Source organism: Mus musculus, chromosome 19 (genome assembly GCF_000001635.26).
Source record: "Mus musculus strain C57BL/6J chromosome 19, GRCm38.p6 C57BL/6J".
In the NCBI taxonomy this organism is placed as follows: Eukaryota; Metazoa; Chordata; class Mammalia; order Rodentia; family Muridae; genus Mus; species Mus musculus.
Window position 1 is genome coordinate 46598048 of NC_000085.6, and position 11799 is coordinate 46609846.

Below are 11799 nucleotides of genomic sequence, written 5' to 3' on the forward strand. Positions count from 1 at the left end.
CCAAGTACATCCTGTAACTAATTGAAGTGTAATTTTTTCTTTCTTTTTCCCTCTCTTCCTCCCTCTATCTCTTCCCTTTCTCTGTTCCTTATGGCCCATACCAGGGTCTGAACTCAGGGCCTTGCCCATGCAAGCCATTTACCACAGAGTGATACATCCTCCTGCCCTGTTGGACAAGAATTCTCAAATTGAAGCAGCTACATGGTGATGTGTGGGTTTGTGTGGACTAGTATTGTCCTTGCGGTGTGTGGAGGGGCAAAGGGAAGCCATTTTCATTTAGCCGGAAGATAACATGGATGAAGCAATGATTGGTGGGTCTCAGAGCTATTTCTGAGTAGGGTCTGAAGAGTTTTGTCCTTGAAACTTGGGGGTAGCAGAGCACTATCGCTAAGAGAGGTGCTATTTAATAGGGGACTCAAATGACTCAAAGCTGCTGCTTGGGTAGTGAGCTTGGAAAAAGGATCCTGATAATAGGGCTTCCTGTAATTTAATACAAAAAGCACCAAAGGCTTATAGACTGCAGTTGGAAGCACGCTTTAGAATCATTATATCTCACTACTTTTTTTTCTTTCTTTCTTTTACCTCTACTTATTTTAATACAAAAAGCACCAAAGGCTTATAGACTGCAGTTGGAAGCACGCTTTAGAATCATTATACCTCACCACTTTTTTTTTTCTTTCTTTCTTTTACCTCCACTTAACTGTGGGAACATAACATTTCCGCCACACTCAAAATGACTGAAATACTGTAAACCTTTTCAATGCATCCGGGTGGTCGTGTCCCTAGCTCCTGTTACTTCCGCCACTCTCTGCGGGGCGGGGCGCTCTGCACTTTTCTGCACCTCGCAGCATTCAAGATGGCCCAGCTTCCTCCCACTTTTCATTGGCCAAATCACCTAGCACGAGGGTGGCTGGGACTGGTATTTGACTCACAGTTCTTTTGACCAATGGACAGAAAGTAGGAGCCAATGAGGCGCGGGAGCTGGAGACCCTCCCCTGCATCTGGGCGGGCCCTTTGCCTGGGGCGGGGTGGAGCCGAGCCGGAAGCGGGAGGGCAGAGCGAAACAGGAAAAGAAGGGAAGGAGGAAGCAGAGGGAAGAAGAGAGGGAGGAGGAGGGGTGGCGGCGCCGTGGCGGAGGAGCAGGAGCAGGAGGGGGATGGAGAGGAGAAGGCTCCTGGGTGGCATGGCGCTCCTGCTCCTCCAGGCGCTGCCCAGCCCCCTGTCAGTGAGGGCTGAGCCCCCGCAGGTAAGGGGAGGGCTTCTGGGCTAGCTTGGGGGTCTGGGGCGGTCGAGGCCTGGTTGGAGGGGGGTCTCAAAGAGGTTTGTTTGCAAGGAGTTGAGTGTTTTCGGGAGGGAAGCCCATGGCTAAGGTGGACCAGGTGAAGGGTGGGGGTGTTGATGTTTAGCTGAGGGACACCTGTGACGAGTTGGATGTCAAGAAGGTGGCAGAGGCAATGGTGCCAGGCGACTTGAGGGTCCTTTGAGAGGGTAGTTATGGTAGGTGCTCTGGAGGACTCTTCGCGGAGATCGCCGCACACTGGCGCCCGTGGGCCCTATTTCTGCTCCGCAGTAGAGTCCGGAGCCAGAGACTGTGTGCACACCAGTGTGTGCTGGGATCCCAGGTTACTGCACTGGCCCCAGAGGGAGGAGGGCTCAGCATGGTATTTATTTCAGGCTGGACAAAGGAAAAGTTCTGAGGGCATCCTGACTCTTATTTTTAATGCTGTAAGGCATAGTACGTTGGTGGGCTGTTGCTGGAGGTAAGGTTCTTGGGAGATAGTAGGGATGAAGTAGTAACCCCTCAGGAGGAGGGGCACATTTGAGTGTGAGAAAACCGTGCTGTTAGGCTAGCTGTCCTGGGAAGAAGTCACTAGTGCTGATCCGAGCGAGCCAGCTCAGGGCTTTTGAGCAGAGGGTGGTTCCGATGCCAATATCGGCAGCAAGTGGAGCACCCTAGCTTTTCTTGCTGGGTGGCTTGCTCTTCCTGAGTCCAGGGCCGAGATGCCTGCTTATGCTGATTCTAGCTTGGGCTGGCGTTTCGAAACCCTAATTGAAGCGTTACTCTTGGTGCCAGATTGGGTGGGGTGCTGTAGGGGGAATCACCCCTCCCCTGTTAAATCTGGCAAAGCTTCTATCGTTTCCTTTGGTTTCTCCCCTTTCTTCCCATCATTGTCTGTTTTCCACAGGCACAGGGACAGCCTGTGCAGCTTAGCACGTCACATCACGCTGAAGAGCAGAAATTGTTAGCAGAATTCTTACCTTTCCCCTTAGAGCTCAAGGGCAGCCCTTTCACATACGTATCTTATTTTTCTCCCGAATATCCTCTTCAAGAAACAAAACAAGAAAAACACCCAAAACCCCAAAATAATTGAGTTTTGTTTTGTTTGAGACAGGATCTTGCAATGTAGGTCAGGCAGGGCTTGAACTCTTGATCCTCTGCCGAGCTCTGTGATTTGATAAGATTTTTTTTTTTTCAAGTGAGCTGAAAGTCACAGAACAAAACCAACAGTTCTAAAGTGAATCACTGTGGCGCTCCATGGTTGTGCAACCACCACGGCTATCTACTTCCAAAACAGTTGAATCATCCCCAAGAATGATCCATATTAACCAGTTACTGCCTGTTTCCACCCCTCCCCCACCCCCAGCCCTGGCCCTTGGCGACACCCACTAGCCTGCATTGTGTCTCTGTGGGTTTACCTGTTCTGCACATCCCTGTGTAATGGAATGCTGTAGTATGTGGGGCGTCTTTCACGTTCCGTCATGTTTTCAAGGTTCACCCACATTGTGACCGAATAATAGTCCCCTTTATGTATATACTACAATGATTTGGCAGCTTATCTGTTGCTGTATCTTTTTTTTTTTTTTTTTAAGTCAGGGTTTCTCTGTGTAGCCCTGGCTGACCCAAAACTCACTTTGTAGACCAGGCTGGCCTCGAACTCAGAAATCCCCCTGCCTCTGCCTCCTGAGTGCTGGGATTAAAGGCGTGCACCACCACTGCCCGGCTCAGTTGCTGTATCTTAATGGGGCGGGGGCTGGGAGTGGGGATATGTTATCTGGGAGATAATCTGTGAATGATCGAGTTCGTTTTCTGATCTTTTCTTGTATTCCTCCCCAGGGATGAAGCCCTTCAGTTTTTGACTTTGTTTAGGTTCTTTGTTTTCTTAGTCAAAACCGTAAGCTGCCAGGAGAGATACATTTGTCTCCTTGAGAAGTTGCAGCTCTCAGGACTGGGAAAGTTAAGCGCAGGTAGTAGGTATCGATGGAATAGAATACAGAATAATGAAGTTGCTTTTTTCTATTTCTGTGGCTGTCTGAGGGCTGTTCCCTGTAGCCTTTGAATCGCCTTGTTAGGGGGCTTGATTTAGGAGTGTGGAGCCTTTGGAGGTGAGCTGGTTGTTCATAGGAACCAGGTCCACTTCTTGAAGGAAAAGCGTTGGCAAACGGTCCTGCAGTCTGGGGGCGGTGGTGGGGTCTTCAGTGCAAGGCTCTGCGTACAACTCATCAGTCTCGGGCTTGTTTTCTTACCGCAGTTCTGGCACTCGCAGTGCTTATTTTGGGGACAGGGTAGCTTTTGTACTTTGTTCCGTTTGGTTGGTTTGCTAGCACTGACCACTGCTGTTGTCTGGTTACATACAGTTCCTGCACAGAGGGAACGTTTCCGTTACGAGCTGCCTGCCCACTCCTCCCTGGCCTCTCCCGACGTCATCCCGATACCCTTTACGCTCTCATGACACCCCTCACCCTCCGAGTCCTCTGGTCCAATCAATCATACCAGATAACTATGGTGAAATTTGTGTTTTTTTTTTTTTTTTAACCTTTGGCATGGAGGTGGCAATATAATTATTAACTTTGAATCTACCACAGCTTGGTCAATTTAGGGTTTTCATCGGGGTTTTGCAGAGGCAGGGAACATCTGTCAGGGAGCAACCTCAAGTCTTTATTTCTATAGTGACCAGATCACTCAGGTGGCACCTTGATTTCTGGGTAGAGAGTGCTGCAGGTTCCTCATTGTATCTCCCTCCCTGAAATGGACCTGTCAAATACCATCTTTTTTCTGTGTATTTTTTTTTTTTTGCTGGGTTTAGCGGGGTAAGGCCACAACCACTGGACCCCCTGGTAGGGATCTGTTTTGGAGGAAGTGGGAGTAGGGGGTGCAGTTTAGACAGGGTCTTGTTAGCCATAGCCCTGGTTGGAACTCAATATATTGACCAGGCTGATCTTGAACTCCCTGTGACCCTCCTGCCTCAGTTTGTGAATGCTGGGTCTACAGGTGTATACCACTATGCACATTTATTGTACATGCACACTTACTATTATATATATTTAATATATAGTGTACACGGATTGATTATTTATTTATTTATAGGTGGCTTTTCCTCTAACCAGCACTTCATTGAACAGTTTGTCTCTTGCCATGTAGACCAGGAAAGTTCTTTTGCCTAGGGACGCCTATAGATAGGAACGTCTGTGTAACTCTCTCACAGGGCATTGTGACTCAACAGATGGGGCTCCTTGAATCTGAAAAGCATGAAAAAGCTTCAGTTTGCAAACAGGAAGGCCTTGGCATTTGTTTCCTTGGGTTAATTTATGCTTGAGATAACGCAGCCTTGCTTTCTTCCTGGTGTGACATAGAGCCAACTAGAGTACCTGACTGTGTTGGTAAGAAAAGGCTTTTAGTACAAATGTCTGTGTCCAAAAGGTGATCTAGCCAGTGTGGCCTGGCGCAACCTAAAGATGCCATCCATAGAGTTCTATGTCAGCTTCAGCACTGAGTTTGATTGGGCCCCTGCTTTTTTCGCCACACCCCTCAGTCTCATAGCTTCCCTCCTGTGTTTCAGGTTTTAGTTTAGAACCACTTCTCCATTCCCAGGATGCACACTCCAGACAGACGCTCTGTCTCCACCTCTGATTAGTAGGATGCAGGAAGTACCACATGCCAAGGTCCATCCTCCACACCCTCTCTCCCGTTATTTTTGAGGCTGGGTCTCAGGTAGTCCAAGCCCATCTTGAACTTGCTGTAGAGCCAAGGATAACTTCGAACTTCTGATCGTTATAAATAGTATTTCAGGGCCGTCACTGACATAACTTTTTGTAGAACAGTGGGGCTGTGTGGCTTATAGAATCTAGTCCCCGTTTCTTGATTTTCTTAGACTGGTATTGCAAAGCAAGCATTTTCTCGGAAGTTGTTTCCCAGGTTCCTGTAATTCTCCTTTCTGTTGGAATTCAGTTTAATGGACATTTCTGGACCCTAGCAGTTTCCAGGAACTGTCAAAGGTGGAATAGAATCCCTTACCTCAAGGATCTGAGAATGGGGGCAGGGTAAGACACATAGGAATTATAACCCAGAGGGATTGTTCTGAAGTGGAGGAACAAACCTAGGAAGAGGGGGCATTTGACTCTGCTAGGGAGCCAGGGAAGTCTCATGGCTACATAGGCATTTGGACTGCTGTGAAGTTCTCTGTACAGGAGGGGACTTGGGTCAGAAGTGGACCTGGAGAGTGACTGTCGGTGATGGAGGCATGGTTTATGAGGAAGCTTAAGTGTAGGTGTGTACAGAGGCAGAACGTACGATGAGCAGGACAGGGAGGCCGTCAGGGTGAAGGGTGAGGATGCTCTTCTGTTGTCTAAGGCTGTGTCGTACAGTAGCACTCCCTGTGCTGTTGACAGTGACTTCTGCCTGGGCCGGGCAGCTCAGTGGCTGCTCACACCTGGGCCGGTCAGCCCTTGGATTTTGGCTAAGATAACGGAGAAACGGAATCTTAATTTTAATTTTAAATGTTTTTTGTTTTTTGGTTTTTTGTTTGTTTGTTTATTTGTTTTTTCAAGATAGGGTTTCTCAGTGTAGCCCTGGCTGTCCTGGAACTCACTCTGTAGACCAGGCTGGCCTCGAACTCAGAAATCTGCCTGCCTCTGCCTCCCAAGTGCTGGGATTAACCACTGCCTCGCTTTAATTTTTTTTTTTTAAATATTTATTTTGTGTATGTGAGTACACTTTTGCTGTGTTCAGACACACCAGAAGAGGACATCAGATCCCATTTGCAGATGGTTGTGAGCCTCCATGTGGATGCTGGGAATTGAACTCAGGACCTCTGGAAGAGCAGTCAGTGCTCTCAACCTCTGAGCCTTCTCTCCAGCCCTGAATCTTAATTTTTATATATCATTTTTATCATGATATTTTCACACCTTTTAAAACTTCCGTAAAATACAAAGCCAGCCTGGTTTACATATGTTTCAGGACAACCAAGGCTGTACAATGAGACCCTGTCTCAAAAACAACAAAAGCCTTCTATAAATTGTCTGTTTTCATGTGGCCACAGAATCATGTAGCCAAATTTCTACTGCTTCCTAACATTTTAGAATATTTCATTGCCCTCAAAAGGAAACCCAAAAGAATTAGTGGTCTCGCCCCATCCCACCTCCCTCCCACCAGCCCTCAGTGACTACCAGTCGTACTGTGTCTCTGGATTTGCCTGCTCTGCACATTTTATAGCAAGTGTAGACTCTTGCTGGCATGTCTTTATGGTTGTCCTGTGTTGTAGCACGTATCATTTCTCTATTTCTTTTTGTGTGGTGTATGTATGTGGTGCATCCATGTGAGTATATCGGTCTTGTGCCCATGCCATCCTATCTTACTGCCTTGAGACAGTCTACTGAGCTGAGCTTGCCTTCCCTCTACTCACTGGACAACAAGCTCTTGGGACCTGCCTGTCTCCTCTGGCTTGTGCTGCCTGGTAGGCGCACGCTTTGCCCAGTATATCATATTGGTGCTTGGAATTCTGACTCGGGTCCTCTAGCCTACAGAAAAGTGTTCTTCCTCAGTGAGCCGCCTCCTAGGCCCTACGTTGTTCCTCTCTAGGGCATGAACAGCCCCGTATTTATTCATTTATCAACCATTTATCGTTTGGGCTGTTTCTACTTTGAAGCTAGCGGGGGTAATGTCGCTGGGAACAGCGGTAGAGATGTCTGCGTAAGTGCAGTGTTTCAGTTTTCTCCCACATTTATTCGTTTATGGTGTGTGTGCACACACACATGTGGGGGTGTGCATGGGCAGAGTGGTGTGGAGGTCAGAGGACGGACGACCCGCAGATGTCACCTCATGAGTGACTCCCATTGGCGAAACCCCGATTGCTGGGCTCAGTGGTGTGTGTGTCTTCACCCACTGAGCCTTCCTCATTGACTTTTTTTCCTTTTTTCTTTTTTTGGTTTTTCAGAGACAGGGTTTCTCTATATAGCCCTGGCTGTCCTGGAACTCACTTTGTAGACAAGGCTGGCCTCGAACTCAGAAATCTGCCTGCCTCTGCCTCCCAAGTTCTGGGATTAAAGGCGTGCATCACCACCACCTGGCCATTTTTCCTTCCTTCCTTCCTTTCTTTCTTTCTTTCTTTCTTTCTTTCTTTCTTTCTTTCTTTCTTTTTTCTTTCTTTTCCTTTTTTTTTTCTTTTTTTCTTTTTTTGGTTTTTCAGAGACAGGGTTTCTCTATATAGCCCTGGCTGTCCTGGAACTCACTCTATAGACCAGGCTGGCCTCGAACTCAGAAATCCACCTGCCTCAGCCTCTGCCTCCCAAGTGCTGGGATCAAAGGCGTGTGCCACCACGCCTGGCTCTTTTTTTTTTCTTTTTTTCCTTTTTTTTTTTTGATTCAGAGTCTCACTTTGTGGCTAAGATGCTTGCAATTCATGACAATCCTCCTGCCTCAGTCTTCTCAGTGCTGGGGGTACACACTGCCCTGGCTTATGTTTTCCGTTCTGTGTAGATAACGAACTCCTCGGTCAATTGGTAACTCTGGATTAACTTCTCAAGAAACGGCAAGACTGCTTTCCAGAGTGGGATGCTGTTTACTTTACACCGAATGGAACTTTTATTTACATTTACAAAAAATGTAAATAAAAAAATCCGTGTAGTTATTGACTACAGAATGGGCAGTGAGGGTATGACAGCACCTGCCGTGTGGGTTTGGTACAACCCAAAACTACGGTAAGGTCATGGGGTCATGGGCTGCGTGGTCAGGCCGTCTGAGTTCCAAATATGACACTATTGAGTGAGTTATTTAATTTCTTGTGTCTCAGTTTATTCCTTTTCAAAATGAGAAGAGCTCTAGCATAAACCTTACAGATGTATGAAGGAAAAATACAACATAGAGAAGACTTCCAGAATTTGCTTCGTGGTTATTCTTGGTGGTCCTTGGAGAGAGCGTTGTGTTTGCACGTTAGTGGCAAGTGGCTTGAGGGACTGAATGGCTGGAGTTTCACTTGACTTGCTGGAGTCTATTGTGTATCTAGAGCTAGGGTTTCCTCTCAGTTATCTGTGTAGACCGCTGTTCATGGTGAGTCTGAGTTTAAAACGGATTCTCAATTCAGGGTCGTTCAGCCTCCTCCAGAGGATATTCGTCCATGTCTGGAGACGTGTTGAGAGTGTAGCTGCCATGCCACATGTGGAACCCAGGAGTGCCCTGGCTAGTCCACACCGCTCAGGGTAGCCTCGAGATCAGGGATCGTCTGGCCTGAGGTACGGGGGGAGCCCTCTGGTTTCCAGCATTGGCTGTTTGCAGAGTTTGAGGTCAGGCCAGGAGGAGCAAGCATGTGGGTTGCATGACTACAGACAGGTCTTACCGACTTACCGAGTTGTTTATTCATTTTGTGCGTGCGTGCCTGCATGCTCACACAGGTGCGCTTGAGAAGTCAGAAGACAGTGGGACTGGTTCGGGCCTACCAGGTGAGTCGTCCTTCCCAACCTGCCGGAGTTTTACGTGGGGCAGTTTAAAGCACTAATGTGCTCCCCGTCGGTGCCCTCAGTGATGACCTTCACCAGTCAGCCTTGTTTTGTCAGCCAGCATCAAACACTCAAAACTGTCTCTGGTTTCTGCTTCCGTGAGCAGGTGATGCCCCCACCCCACCCCCTCACTCACCCAGTCTTGAACTTCTCCTCGCTCTTGCTTTGATCTACCTTTGAGGTTTCGGTTCCAGACCATAATTTGGTTTTACCCCAGCGAAAGCCCAGTGGCCGGTTACTTCCTTCTTAGTGTCCTCCAAGGTCCCATAGCCAAGGTGACACTGAGTCGCGTTTTTGCAACTTTTTCCTTTCCCCACTCCAAGGCTTGTCTTGTCTTTGGCCATAGGATCGCTGGTTTGTTCTCACGCACATTTTGCTTGGGGAAACCTTTGCGTGGTCTTGGCTTCTGCTTCACGGGAGGCCAGATCTCCTGGGTTTAGACTTAAGTCTAATGGCGAGCCTACGGTCAGGCCTAAGGATGCAGCTGGCCTGTGTTTGGAACCTGCAGGCAAGTGTTTATGGGTGCTCTGGACACCCTGGATAGCTTTGGGTTCAGAATTCCAACTGCCCTCTGAGTGTCTGGCCACCTGTACCCCTGAGAGGATGTCTCCATTGCCTGCCTGCGTTCTTAGCACGCATTTAAAGAGTCACCTGCAACCTGCCTTTTCCATTTGAAGAGTCACCTGCAACCTGCCTTTTCCATCTGTGTACCACTGGGGCCTGACTCCGTTTATCAGGTTGACAGGAACTGTGGTAGCTGGGGACCTGCAGCTTGGCTGTACGGTGCTTTTCAGTTCCACTAGGTGGAGCTGAGTCTGGCCTGAACCGTACGTGGGGTGTGGGAACCACAAACAGATAAATCCAGAACACTGCAACTTGGGAGGTCGAGAAAGGGGAAGAGAATCCATCCATGCTGTTGAGCCACTTTTGGGTATTCCTAATGTGGGGATTAAAGTAGGTCACCTTCTCAGACAGCCAGTCCTTGCAGGGAGTAGGTTTGGGGACTCTGGTTACTGGGTGACATTCTCTGCTTAGTTTTGTTTACTTTTGGTTTTCTTATTATCCATACTACAGTTTCTTCTGTGGGAAAATAGACGAGTGAGGTGTGTGTGTGTGTGTGTGTGTGTGTGTTTTGAGACAAGGTCTCACTGTGTATCCCTGCCTGTCCTGGATCTCACTGTGTAACTATGTAGACCAGGTTGGTATCATCAGACTCGAGAGATCCACCTGCCCCTGTGTCCTGAATGATGGGATTGAAAGCGTGTGCCGCCACCCCAGGCCAGCACGGTGAGCTCCCCGTGGCGGTGCCACAGCTGGTTTGATTCAGAAACGAGGGAATTTTTATAGACTTGAACTTTCACAAGTTGTTTTGGAGAAGGTGAAAATAGAGCGTAAGCCAGCACAAGAATCTTGTGGTCTGGAAGGGCGGGTCCTAGGATAAAGTTACCAAAAAACATGTCTATTTTGATTTTCAAATATCCAGCAAGAAGTGTCTTGTGTTGTAACTCTCTTTCAGCTGGAAGCCGGCGGTCCTGGAGAAAGTGGTCACACTGTGTGTACATCACTATTCAGCGAAAGTGGTCACACTGTGTACATCACTACACAGTAGTTTTGGGGTGCCATCCCCCAGATTATCTTGTTCATCTAAAAATTCTTGTCTTGAGTCAAAGTCTCTCTCTACATAGCTCCGGTTGTCCTGGAACTCATTATGTAGACCAGGCCGGCCTAGAACTTAAAGAGATCCGCCCGCCTCTGCCTCTCAGGCGCTGGGATTAAAGGCGCGCGCGGCACACATCGTCTGCCATTGTTATGAGCCTGTGCTGTTTTGTGGAATGAAAACCATCAGTGTAAGAAGAAAAGGTCTCTCAAGCTCAGAGGGAAGCATTGAGTGCTCCCCAGGGAGAGTAAGAAGGATGGCAGCCACAGCCGGTTTTCCCCTTGAGTCCCACTGGCAGTCTGACCAAACGCTTACAACAGGGGACTTGAAGCCCGCTGATCAGCTCTGTGTGGTTCACATGGGAGCGCAGCTACCCTGTGACTTTCTGCACCAGGACTCAGGGCCACTGTAGTTCTTTGGCACTGGAATATAGAGCTGAGAGACCTTTTTCCTTAGACCGATGATTTTAACTCCACAAAATAGCACACGCCCATAACGATGGCAGATAATACAGGAATCTTATTTAAAGCAAAATGGAAGAGTTTGGCTTGGTATCTGTCTGTCTGTCTGTCTGTCGGTGCCCTCTCTGCCTCTGCTACATATTGATAGATTTGCACAGGAAGAAAAGAAGGGCCAGAGACGGCCTTGCTGAGGGAGTGAGGGGAGCCTGAGTAGGCGTTAGCGACTTAGCTGTGGTAGTAGAAGCCAACCTCCATAGCACCCGCCTCACACTTTTTTCACGTATAAAATAATTTTCATAAATAGTGATTTATATATGTCATATATCATTTATGTAACCAAGTTAGTGGTGTGGCTGGGGATCTAAACTCTGGTCTTTCTGCTTATAGAGCACATGCTTGACTCACTGAGCCATCTCTCCAGCCTTCTGGTCTCTTAAACTGCCTGTATCCTGTTGCTTCATCCGACCACCCTATAGAGTAACATGTTTCTTTTTATGTTTTTGGATTCCTGGACATAGAATTGAGAACAGTAGGCCTAGCTATAGGACACATTTAAAACGGGTATAGGGCCACATTGCTCTCCAAGTGTCTTTTGTCTCCCTGTCTATTTATATTGCCACCAGCAAGTTATCCATGGGCACATTACCTCCGTGTGCAGGAGAAAGGCCACTTCTTCACCTGTTTCTTCCATGTGCCCCTGTGGACAAGCCTCTGACCCCCAGTGCTGGCAGCTTGGGGCAATTTCAGTCAGCTTCCTCAGAGGCCTGCCCTATCTTGTTTGCATAGCTTCAGCCTCCTTCCTGTCTGCAGTTCACAATTCCCATGAACAAGGACCAGGGTTACTCAAGGACAGCAAGCTTGTAGTTGAAGGCTAGGCAAGCTGGCCTAGGTGCTAAGGAAGTGGTTTGCGGT

General features: G+C 48.1%; 1 protein-coding gene across 2 annotated transcripts in view; it reads left to right on the forward strand.

Moving 5' to 3' along the window:
- The first annotated feature begins 1058 nt into the window (after positions 1–1058).
- Positions 1059–11799, forward strand: part of Wbp1l (WW domain binding protein 1 like) — a 58284-nt gene continuing 47543 nt past the window's right edge. Inside the window, exons 1-2 of one of the 2 annotated variants that reach the window (NM_001177812.1) lie at positions 1059–1246; positions 8665–8712. In NM_001177812.1, coding sequence (NP_001171283.1) covers positions 1157–1246; positions 8665–8712 — 138 coding nt within the window. In that variant the 5' untranslated portion in view covers positions 1059–1156. The remainder of the gene's footprint in view (positions 1247–8664; positions 8713–11799) is intronic. The other variant, NM_146099.3, reaches the window with a different exon arrangement.